Source organism: Electrona antarctica, assembly GCF_951216825.1.
Source record: "Electrona antarctica genome assembly, chromosome: 9".
Taxonomy (NCBI): Eukaryota; Metazoa; Chordata; class Actinopteri; order Myctophiformes; family Myctophidae; genus Electrona; species Electrona antarctica.
Window position 1 is genome coordinate 22,475,170 of NC_136790.1, and position 12,790 is coordinate 22,487,959.

Genomic DNA, 12,790 nt, shown 5'->3' on the forward strand with positions numbered 1-12,790 from the left:
AATAGTCTGACAGTAAATGGGGAGAGAGATGGGGGGAAGACACGCGGCAAAGGCCGTCGGGATCGGAAGTTGAACCCGCGGCACGCCGTCCCAGACCAGACGGTTGAGTTAACCGCCCGGGTTAGTAGCGCCTTTTATCATGATGATCAATGAGCATGAATGATGATGAAGTCATCAAGTGTCATCAAAGTTCCGTAAAAAAGTCCATAGACCTTGCTGCCACTACCTGTGACACCCACTACGTCATAGTGTACTGTGGCACACAAACTGTTTTAATAAAGTATTCAATCAATCAAACGTAGTGTTTAGGCAAGGCAAGGGAACTTTATTTATACAGCCAAAAGACAATCAGAGTGCAACAGTGTACTTAAGATACAATTAAATTAAAAATTCTAAAAAGAGCATATAACGTTTTTTTTCTTCTCTTCTCTTTTTTTTCCTTTTTTTTTTTTTTACAGCACAGCTCATTTAAAGTCCACAAGACTGTTCTTAGCCATCATTGGGTAGAGTAAGCAATGTTAAATAAATATGTTTTTTAATTTAGACTTAAAAACGGCTATAGGATTGAGGCTTGTCTACTGTAATCTGGAGTATGATTCCATGTTTGTGGTGCATGGTTGGGAAATGCTGCTTCAACGTGTTTTGTTCTAACTAGACCAACTGGACCAGCCCCAGCTGACCTAAGTAGCAGTGATTCTCAAACGTTTACATTTCAAGGACCCCCCGTTAACTCTGACAGTATATTAATGGAAACAAATTGACCCTTTGGTTCCATTTGTATACTGTCATCAGAGTTACAGACTTGTAAGGGTCAATTTAGAACCCCCTCAAAGCAACCCTGAGAGTCCCTGCCTGGACCCGACTTTGACAACCACTGACCTAAGGGGTTCTAGGGGGGGTTCATAGTTCATACATGGCTCCAGCCTGTCTGAGATGTTGCAGAGAGATTTGTAGACAAAGTAATAATATTTTAAATCCCATTCAAGTGGATTAATCTGTAGGATTGTACCTGCGAGGAGCCATGCAGCACGTCGCCCTTCACCAGCAGCGGCTGCCCGTTGATGAGCGGCACGGCCGTCACCACCTCACCTCCTCCTCCTCCTGCTCGGCCGCCCCCCTCCTCCTCCCCCGCCTCTGCCAGGGGCGGAGGAGGAGGGGGCAGGGGGGGAGGGGGGTCGTCGCCGCCCAGGTCCACGTCGGGCGGCAACGGGTAGCCGCGGCACAGCACCATGTCCACGTACTGGTTGACGTGGATGCACTGGAACATCTGCACCACCTCCGGGTGGGTCTTCCCCAGCACGCACTTCCCGTTGATCTCCACGATCACGTCACCTTATCGGAGGAGAGAGAGAGAGAGAGAGAGAGAGGAGAGGAGGAAGTGTGTTTTTTAATTATTATTTGAGTTTGTCGAGTTGAACTGGGTGATGTGTGGATATGGAGACATTTACAGACAGCTCAAGTTGTGAGACATGACAGACAGGGAAAGAGAGAGACCCTCCAGGGGTCCTTGAGGGGGTTCCAGGGGGTCCCCAACAAAATTAGTTATTATAGCATCAAAATCAGTTTAACCACTTGTATAAAGTGACTGTTTCCCCCCCAAAGAAATCAGACCCGTCTGAACTGAGTGGTGGAACAATACTTGTTATAGTCACTGAAAGACATTGGTGTTACACTAAAAACTATGTTTGTGAAGCTCAACAGCGCCACTTTCTCACCTGTTGGTACACCAGACAGACAGACATGCATGTCACATTTTTTTTTGGAAACATTAAAATTTTTAACAAAACAAAGCTTGCTAGGGGTTCCCTCTCTGGCACACATTATTTTCAGATGGGGGTTTGCAGCCGAATACGAATTAATTTGGGTGTCCTTGACATGAAAAAGTTTGTGTCTGGGGACCCCCCAGAGTCCTTGAAGGTCCCCAACTAAAAGATTGAAAGTTGTTGTTAGGAACAAAATAGACCCTTAGGGACCTGTAACTCTGAGAGTGCACAAAAGGAACCAAGTGGAGCCGTTGGGAGAGAGCGTTAATTTCATGTTACTATACATGGCTCCTCTCTCCTCTGCATTCACGTTGCCTGCTCCTCCCTCATTCCCTTCCTTTTTATATCCTCTTACCTTTCATCCTGGGTTCACCTCCTGGTTTGCTGTCATGCATTACCATTATGCCTGTCACATGCGACTCATAAACACACATACAGTATGTGTGCAGACTGTACGTGTGCGTGCGTGCACACTCACACTCCTCACGTGTTTAATACAGCTGTGTTTAAGACACGCACGCACGCACACACACACACACACACACACACACACACACACACACACACACACACACACACACACACACACACACACACACACACACACACACACACACACACACACACACACACACACACACACACACACACACACACACACACACACACACACACACACACAGCTGCTGTGGATGTGCAGACAGCCGCAAGGCGATAGCAGGATCAAAAAGTCGACAACAAAGACGTCAGATGGCTTCATACGCCCACAATGCATTGCACTGCACTGCTCTGCCTCTGTGCCTCAAAGCACGCAGCTTCTCCACCGGATGGAAAAGTACGTACATGTACTCAAGTACAGTACTTGAAGTACTGTTCTTAATTAAAAAATTTAGGTTTTGTTTACATGACTGTCAGACATGTATTGTTGTGTGTAAGAGTCCTGACTTCTACAAGTCCCCAGGACCTTTTTCTGTTATCCTTTTGTCTTACTGTACCACGTTCTGTTTACATTTCCAACTAATAAAGTATGCAATTAATCAATCAAATATCCGTTTGTTAGTACTTTATTGTTCTATTGTTCTATTGTCAGAGCCAGATAATGTCGTTTTTAGTCCACTGCAATTAATTGATAACTTGGAGGCTACTTTGTAGATTTACATAAGTATTACAAAACATACCAATTAAGTCCCAATTAAGTCCTTAAGCCACAAGCTCACAATACAGTATATTTTGATGCAAGTACTTGTACTCAAGTAAAAACTTGAATACAGGACATTTAACAGATTATTTCTACACAGTGGTATACTTTTACTGCAAGTAAAAACATTGCATCTTCAAACACTGCTCACCACAGAGGCTGAGCCTCTGTTGCAACCCATGAGAGTGTGCTACAGCACACTAATATGAGTATGACAAGTGTCAAATCAAAACCATTTTTGTCTGTCTGTCTATCTATTTAGGTATCTATCACTTTAACAAAGATGTGACACAAATAAGAACCTTTGCATGGTTAATACAACTGTGTTTAAGACCCTTCTGGAACAAGCCAATATACTGTACAATACAATACTGAATACAATACATACAACTTCACTTTATAGTCCATGAGGAAAATAAAATGTAGGGCACCATTAAAACAGACCCTAACATTTTTTATTTTTTTTAATTTGTTCTGTAAATATGGACATTTCCTGATGTTTCTTCGAAGATTTTGTTTGTATTTGGGGATGTGGGGGGGGGGGAAATATATGTGAATAATTGTTTTGAAATTACTATTGTTGTTGTAAAGAAAAATCAATAAACATGTTTAAAAAAAACAACAACAAAAAAACAAGAGACAGTATCAGTACCTGAGACCATATTAACCGATAACCTAAACATAAAACTAACAGTATAAAACATACAGGTTAAATTAATACATAATGCGATAGTCCAAAATGTGCCAAGTTTTAACTCCAGACAAAGATCAGAATTGTCCTTTAAACACTAAAACCCTATATACTTCACTGACTAGGGTACACCAGGTCTATTCTTGGTCCCCTCCTTCTACTCCCTCTTCGTCTAATCTCTACACAGAAACCAGCCGAATTCTGCGAAAGAGATTTCATAGATGCAATTTTCTGATATTTTCACAGAATGTTCTATTTCACCAAATGCTTGCATATTATGGAATGTCTAAAATAGGGGCTTTAGGGTGCAAGTGGTTACGTCTTTGTTCGGCAGGCAAATTCTTCTTCTGGGAAGTGTGCTTATGCTGTTTAAAGGGAGCACCAGGGGAGGTATAGGTGCCACCCAAGAGGGAATTTCCAATGTGTTTGTTGGAAGTGTGGGTAAAGGACATGGTGTTCCCCATGACTCCATGGGCCTTTGCCCTGACCTGCTGCTCATAGAATGAGGCTATAGGCTTAGAGCAGTTGTTGACTATTTGAAGTTTGACGTTTTCTTTTGACAGCGAGGTATTGGGAACCAGATGATGAAGGAGATTGTAGATGGAGCTATGGATAGAGCCTGTAGATGAGCTTGTAGATTGTAGATGGAGCTATGGATATAGAGCCTGTAGATGAGCCTGTAGATGGAGCTATGGATAGAGCCTGTAGATGAGCCTGTAGATGGAGCTATGGATAGAGCCTGTAGATGAGCCTGTAGATGGAGCTATGGATAGAGCCTGTAGATGAGCTTGTAGATTGTAGATGAGCTATGGATAGAGCCTGTAGATGGAGCTATGGATAGAGCCTGTAGATGGAGCTATGGATAGAGCCTGTAGATGGAGCTATGGATAGAGCCTGTAGATGGAGCTATGGATAGAGCCTGTAGATGGAGCTATGGATAGAGCCTGTAGATGGAGCTATGGATAGAGCCTGTAGATGGAGCTATGGATAGTGCCTGTAGATGAGCTATGGATAGAGCCTGTAGATGGAGCTATGGATAGAGCCTGTAGATGGAGCTATGGATAGTGCCTGTAGATGAGCTATGGATAGAGCCTGTAGATGGAGCTATGGATAGAGCCTGTAGATGGAGCTATGGATAGAGCCTGTAGATGGAGCTATGGATAGAGCCTGTAGATGGAGCTATGGATGGAGCCTGTAGATGAGCTATGGATAGAGCCTGTAGATGAGCTATGGATGGAGCCTGTAGATGAGCTATGGATAGAGCCTGTAGATGAGCTATGGATAGAGCCTGTAGATGGAGCTATGGATGGAGCCTGTAGATGAGCTATGGATAGAGCCTGTAGATGGAGCTATGGATAGAGCCTGTAGATGGAGCTATGGATAGAGCCTGTAGATGAGCTTGTAGATTGGCAGCACTCTTGCACAACAAAGTAGGGCATTAGTTTATGAAAAACAAAGTGGAAAGATACATGGTTCTTTTGATCTTGATGAAACTGATAGACATACTCTAGATTGGAGTAGAATGGTAAACACTTCGCAACAACACTTCAACACTTCAACACAACGCAAATGTCACCGTTGGCTTCGCTGCACCAGCATTAAAAACAGCAAAACCACTATTTACAATTTGAATAATATTACCCACTCGCCACCCACTCTGTCTCTTCCCTTCTGCCTCTCTGTAGTGAGTGTAGTCATTGTTGTTGAGTGGCTGTGGTTTTGAAAAGCGGTCTGCAAGAGTTTATGCGTGTCCACTGAGGATTTATGCCAAAAGTGGAAAGTAACTATAAGTACATTTACTCAAGTGCTGTACTTAAGTATAATTTTGATTACTTTGCTGGAGTATTTCCATTTTCCAAAATGTGAGTACTTCTTCCATCACTTCTTTTTGAGGGGCGCTAGCCCCTCCCATGCATGGCTTTTGAAGATTACGTCTATGGACTTTTGAATTTTTATTTAGAGCACTTATATGATGTAAATCGTTTGCCAGCCATGAAGTCTATGTTTGCTTCGAGTACTTATGATGTAATTATTCTTTTGCTCACCGGAGGCCATCTTGTTGTCGAGGGCAGCTGGCCCGTCGCTGAGGACGTTCTTAACCTGCAGGAACTCGTCGGTGCGGTCGCCCCCGATGATGGTGAAGCCAAAGCCCTGCGAGCTCTTCCTCAGAGCGGTGTGGTACAGCTCCCCCTGCAGCTGGCCGGGGTCTGCCGTGAAGCTGGACGCTCCTCCCTTACCTGTGTGTGCATAGTCAGAATCGCAAGCAACGTTATTGTCAATCAATCAATCAATCAAAACTTTGTTTTGTATAGCACATTTCATACAGCAAGTGCAACCCAATGTGCTTCACAGATTACAAATTAAACATTAAAAACATTTACAGAGAAAATAAGAAAAACATTCAAAATTACAAATAAACCTAGGAATGATGATATGACCTAGTTAAAAGCAATGTTAAAAAGGTATGTCTTAAGATTTATTTTGAAACTGTGGGTGGATTCAGAGAGCCGCAGATTTACCGGCAGGCTGTTCCACGTTATAGGACCATAATAGCTGATGGCTGCTTCTCCGTGCCTTTTAGTTTTAGGTATAGCCTTAGGAACTTCTAAAAGACCAATTGTCACATCAAAGGTGACTTTGAAACTGTTTACACAACCTGTGTGTGGTATCATGTCTAACCTCGGGTACATACCGCACCGGATAGATACACAATTACACATAGCACATTCAAGCTGGATGAGGTTCGACATAATACGTGCAAAGGTTAGGCAAAAAGGTGTTAACACTTTGACAGGTCCACAAAGCAGTATATGAGACCAGACATCAAGGTGCGAAATAATGCCAGCACGCATAGTATGGATGTATGTGTGATTGTGTGTGTGTATGTGTGATTGTGTGTGTGTGCGCGTGCGTGTGCGTGCGTACAGAGAGAGAGATAGAGTGAATAGGTAATCAGCATCAAAAGTGGCAACACTGATTAATGACACTTTTCATGCAACACAGAAAAGTCCTCTGATTGATGCATTGTACATCAATTCCACACATAGTAACATGCTAAATGTCAACACGGCAAAAAAGCTATTTCCAATTAGAAGTTACACACTGACTAATTAAACACACCTTGCTCGGAACACCTAAAGATAGAAACAAGTGATAATATAACGCATGAACCTTATAGATTCTCATTTACTTATCTGATGAGCTGTAGTGGTTATGGATAATGATAATAATAATAATGGCAGCATCAATATGGGTTCAGTGTCTCGGCTGTGGCGCGCACACTCGCACACACAAACTGTCAGGGTCATACTGCATTATATTGGGCAGTGCCACTATCTGGCATTACTGTGCTATCAGCACTTTGGATCACGGGCACACCATTTATTTCCCAACCTTCTCGCTTGCCTGACTTGTCTCTGGCCCGAATTGGCTTCTTTCTTATTTGGCTCAGAAAGAGTGAAACCCATAGCCTGCTGGAGAAGACGGCAGCATTGTATAAATGGAAAAGGTTAGCTTTACTCGATCTACACAAGAATGATGCACCGCAAAAAGAGAATATAATTCTCTTTTTGAGAATATGGTGAATTGAACGGGGTTGACATTTAGAGGGAATGTCACAGTGTGTGGAATCATCACTATGCCTGTAAACCTACAATTGCAAGAAAAATTATTTATTTTGTCCTTGGGTTAGGTTAAGCTTGTATAGTTAGGTTAAACTCTTCAGTGAGGTTACACATTTTGTTGAATAACCAAGTATACCAATTTCACAGAGTTCTGCTTCAGGATTTGGCAAACTGCAGGTGGTCAGGTGAATAGGAACGAGAGACAGCGTGACATTTGGCAAAGGTCAAAGTCTAAGCTTGAACCCCGACATGTCCTGACTCCACAACATGGTGCCTTGACATGCTGAGGGACCAATACATTGTAGAGGAGGATGAAATGTTTTAACAGACTTCCAGCAATGTGGCCAGATAGCTAAACTACAAACTAGGGCTGCAACTATCAATTATTTTCTTAGCTAGCAATTATTCTATCAATATCTATCTATAAATGCACCAAGTCTCTGTGTGTACATACGCACGTACGTACGTGTGTACGTCTGAAATCCATGTAACTCGAAAACCATTCTCCCCACCGACTTTAAATTCGACACACACGTTCCACACCACCACAGGGAGTGCAGTACCTGGTGTCGAGTCCGTCGGATAGCCGGTTGTCCAGAACCAGCACAAAAGCCTCTGCCTGGGCTCTGGACCTGATCCCCCCTATATCTCCATATACTGTATGGAGGTGGCCTGTTCTGACATCACAACACTTCATATTTGGGCATGCCTGACACAGAAATCCATAATTATATAGGAATATAGGGACACAGAGAGACAGATACAGAAATCTCCATATATGGGCATAAAAAGGACACAGACAGATGGGTGTAACGGGTACTCTGACACGGTTACAACGGGTATTGCATAGCCGGGTGGGGAATGGATCTCCAACTTCCATCACTTTTACACAATTAACCATTGAAGTGCTATTTTATACTTCCACCACACAACGGTGTCATGCAAAAATTGCTAATTTGTTTATATATATATATCAAAAAGGGGAAAGAAACCTTCCAAGGAAGGGACTGCACACTCCAGGGAACCTGTTCCCTGGAGTGTGCAGTTGGAAGGTATTTTTTCCCTTTTTGATGTCTATGCCTGCTAACTAGACTTGCACCTCCCACGGGTCTTTTTGGATGTGCAGGAGTCCCCTTTTTTGTCTCATATATATATATATATATATATATATATATATATATATATATATATATTTTTTTTAATGTTTGTCTGTAGTTCAAAGTTTGTTTAGTAAACGCATTGACAATGAAGGAAATATTTACGTCATAATGTGTCTTTTACGTCATATTGTCTCTTTATTGTTAATGGCGTTTAATGTTTGTGTTTGCACCGTTTGTTTTACATCACCATTACATCACCTAATCAACATGAGTTAGACTTTAATATATTAGCGCCCCTCACTTCACACGGGTGTGATTTTTTACCTTTCACCTACAACTACATGCCCAAAATAACGACGGTTATTATTATAGCGATGAACTTTTATAATCCATTAAATCGATTCGTTCGATGAAGTGTTGCACCCCTACTACAAACAAATGCCTTCCTCTCATTTCCCCACAGTTGTGCATGGCCACGTCAGCCAGTAGAACAATTTATTTGAAAGTGTTTGTAGCTTCAGTGGAATTGAAATGAAAAACACTCCCATGAGATGTGAGTGTGCAGCTGCAGGCAGCATCCATCGATATAATATGGAGGCCTGCGAGTAGAAGTTAATGTGTCAGTGTGGGCTCCAGATGTCCTGTTGCATGGATCAAGCGAAGCACATTTACATAATCACATTTAAATTGGTTGATGGACTCAACGTGGACGGCTCTCTCTCCCTCTCTCTGGTGGCGCTAACCTGACTGTCTGAGTGAACATACTGAGGGAGTGGAGATAGAGAGCAAGAAGGAAGAGAAGAAAGAGGGTGAGTGAAGTGACAGATCAAGAAACAGTGACAGAAAGAGAGAGAGAGAGAGAGAGAGAGAGAGAGAGAGAGAGAGAGAGAGAGAGAGAGAGAGAGAGAGAGAGAGAACGCAACAGAGAGATTAAAGAGAGAGAAAATGAGGGGGGCCTTTGCCAGGGTATGCTTCGCATGCAGCCATGCCCAGGGGAGCAGTGTGTGCCAGTGTTTGTGGGCAGGCTTTGAAGGTCATAGGCAGAGGAGCCATAAGATCCACAGCATCCAACAGCTGTGATTTCCTTTTTTATGTGTTAATGTGTGACCAAAGAGAGTTATATTATATGTCCCTAGAGAAACAATTCAGCATCACTGAATACATGTTATTTAAAATGATGTTAACAGCCATGATATCAATACTATGGTATATGTCTATAACATTTTACATCACTGTACGTCACTTTAAAATCAATGTTATAGTAATGCACAGGTTGCTACTCTAATTGTAACATATGCCTAAAAGAGTATCAAGTAGTAGAATAGAAAAAAAAAAGTCTCTTGCATGGATACTAAATGCAAAATACTAAATTATATAGTTATATAAGTTACATACGTTGCACACCAAAAGTAACTGATGATCTACAAGCTCAGAACGTGTTCAATGTGTTCAATGTGTTCAATGTTCAATGTACACAATGTGTTGTGAAACGTCACAATGTCGCACAACTAATTGTGTATCAGGTCTAAAGAGGTTATTAACCTCTTTAGACCTGACAGACAGTACCTGGTACAGTAACTGTTAACACCATGGAGGCCTGGGGCGGAGATCTCTGTCAAGTTCAAGGTCATGGTCAAGTGCCCAAGCCGGAGATTGATAAATAGGACGGAGATTAATGATATCAAAACCGTTCGCATCGCTCCACAGCCTAGGAGCGATTGTTGCCCGATCCGATGACGTGTCAAACAGTGACACGTCATCGAAAATGTTCCCTGCCTGTTTAGCTGACGAAAACGAAAATCTTAAAACGTTATAACTCCCGATCTAAATCATCCCGTCTAATTCTGAAAAAAGATCTGCGGTCCAGTCGCTAGTCGCGATAGATTTATTCTTACCTCCCGTTGTTGTCGATCGACTCTAGAGTGGTGTGGCTATTGTTAGCTGCTACACAGACATGCACAACAACCTCCGATGCGCCGGTAAAAGTGGTCCGGGCGCTATAAATGATGGGCACATGGATTAAATGGATTAAATAGGTCCGGGCAAGCAAGGTGTTAACTGTTTAGTCAACTAATAAATGGAAAGAGGCCGTGGAACCCTGGTGTTCTGCGTGTGAGATAAACATTACAGGTGAGTCACTCTAAACCAGTGCTTCCCAACCTTTTCTGGACCATACTGTAACAAGAAGCTGACAGCTCACTAGGTTGTGTAATCAGAGGAACATGTCCTATACACATCTGTCTGGATTTCTGATTAAGGCTGGCCGATAAAATCAATATCACGATCGTTTCAAACTTTTATGATTACTGAGCAAGTATTCCCCTACTGTAAATGTGCAAAATCTCTGTCCGTCCGTCTGTGCGCTTGTCAATGTCCGTGTATCTGTAGTTCACTCATGTCTCTTGTCAATGTCTGTGTATTTGTAGTTCACTCATGTCTCTTGTCAATGTCTGTGTATTTGTAGTTCACTCATGTCTCTTGTCAATGTCCGTGTATCTGTAGTTCACTCATGTCTCTTGTCAATGTCTGTGTATTTGTAGTTCACTCATGTCTCTTGTCAATGTCCGTGTATCTGTAGTTCACTCATGTCTCAAGAAGCATGCGACCGAACGACTTCACACTCGAGGGATTGTCGTGCCCGGTGTCAAATAGGCGGTTGTCCTTAATATAGGCATGAAGTATAGGCATGATGTATGGAGATCAACCGCCAATACAAATGGATATACCCATGGCCATTGGCATGCCCATAGTGTATATAAAATTGTGCATTTATATAGCGCAAATTTATCCAAAGCGCTTTACATAGATTGTGCATTACATTCACCCATACATTACCCATACACCCATACACTGATGGTGGAGGAAACCATTGCAAGGCACCAACCTGCACATCGGGAGCAATTAGGGGTTCAGAGTCTTGCTCAAGGAGACTTCGACACCAACTCTGAGGGAGCCTGGGATAAAACTGGAAACCTCACGGTTCCCATTCGGCTTAAATTTGATACTGAACTCCAGTTCCAATTTTGTCTGCTCATTTCTTTGTGTAATCACTTCCAATTTAACTTGGAGTTCTTGGAGTTAATCTGCAGTTTTATCCTGTTTGGATAAAACTGGTATCCTGACCTGTTTAATAAAGAGCATATGGAGACTCCTGTTACTGAACAAACACTCTACAGTACACAGCAATGAGTACTATCAGAATATACAGCTATTTAACACTTATTTTAACTAAAGAAAGTCACTTATAGTTTTCCTACCTTTAATTTCAGTATTTAATTGCACTATTTCTGATTATTGGCCTCTCTGATGTGTTGGTGCCACTGCCATGTGCGGCACTAAAACCACTCCCTCCATGCATGTTGCCTCTCGCACACTAAAACCACTCCCTCCATGCATGTTGCCTCTCGCACACTAAAAACACTCCCTCCATGCACGCACACTGAAAACACTCCCTCCGTGCATGTTGCCTCTCGCACACGCTGAAAACACTCCCTCCATGCATGTTGCCTCTCGCACACGCTGAAAACACTCCCTCCATGCATGTTGCCTCTCGCACACACTGAAAACACTCCCTCCATGCATGTTGCCTCTCGCACACTAAAAACACTCCCTCCATGCATGTTGCCTCTCGCACACGCTGAAAACACTCCCTCCATGCATGTTGCCTCTCGCACACGCTGAAAACACTCCCTCCATGCATGTTGCCTCTCGCACACGCTGAAAACACCCCCTCCATGCATGTTGCCTCTCGCACACGCTGAAAACACTCCCTCCATGCATGTTGCCTCTCGCACACTAAAAACACTCCCTCCATGCATGTTGCCTCTCGCACACGCTGAAAACACTCCCTCCATGCATGTTGCCTCTCGCACACGCTGAAAACACTCCCTCCATGCATGTTGCCTCTCGCACACGCTGAAAACACTCCCTCCATGCACGTTGCCTCTCGCACACGCTGAAACCATTTGCCTGAGCATTATTGTCGCTCTTCCCTGTCAAAGCACTGTAATCTATTATACATCTGCAGTAATGAAAGCATATTTAATTCATAATGTTTATTATGCCAGAAACGTCAGTGGGTTTATGTGGCAACCAAAAGAGCGGAGCGCAGTATATCGCAGTGTTGAAAGATGAAAGGGGAAAGAGGAAAAGCTCAGCAGAACGCAAATCTCCACCAGGATACAGTCAGTGCATGCCCTAATATAATAGCCATGTACTGTATGCAGGAAAGTTTCAAGAGTAGCACGAGGGCATGTGACATGCCAGTTGTACAGTACGTCATCTCTACCGTCTCCCTCCCTCTCTCTACATACACATTCAATATATACGTACTAGATATGCACGATATTGAAATTATGACCAATATCCGATCTCCGATTATTTGCGAGGTCATATCGGCCGATATAGATTCCGAT

General features: G+C 42.9%; 1 protein-coding gene across 6 annotated transcripts in view; it reads right to left on the reverse strand.

Annotated features, from left to right (window-relative positions):
* magi3b (membrane associated guanylate kinase, WW and PDZ domain containing 3b) overlaps positions 1-12,790 on the reverse strand; it is a 227,615-nt gene that overhangs the window by 25,052 nt on the left and 189,773 nt on the right. For all 6 annotated transcript variants that reach the window (XM_079509239.1, XM_079509238.1, XM_079509237.1 and 3 more), the window contains 2 exons: positions 5,698-5,889; positions 1,010-1,332 (listed from right to left, as the gene is read on the reverse strand). In XM_079509239.1, coding sequence (XP_079365365.1) covers positions 1,010-1,332; positions 5,698-5,889 — 515 coding nt within the window. The remainder of the gene's footprint in view (positions 1-1,009; positions 1,333-5,697; positions 5,890-12,790) is intronic.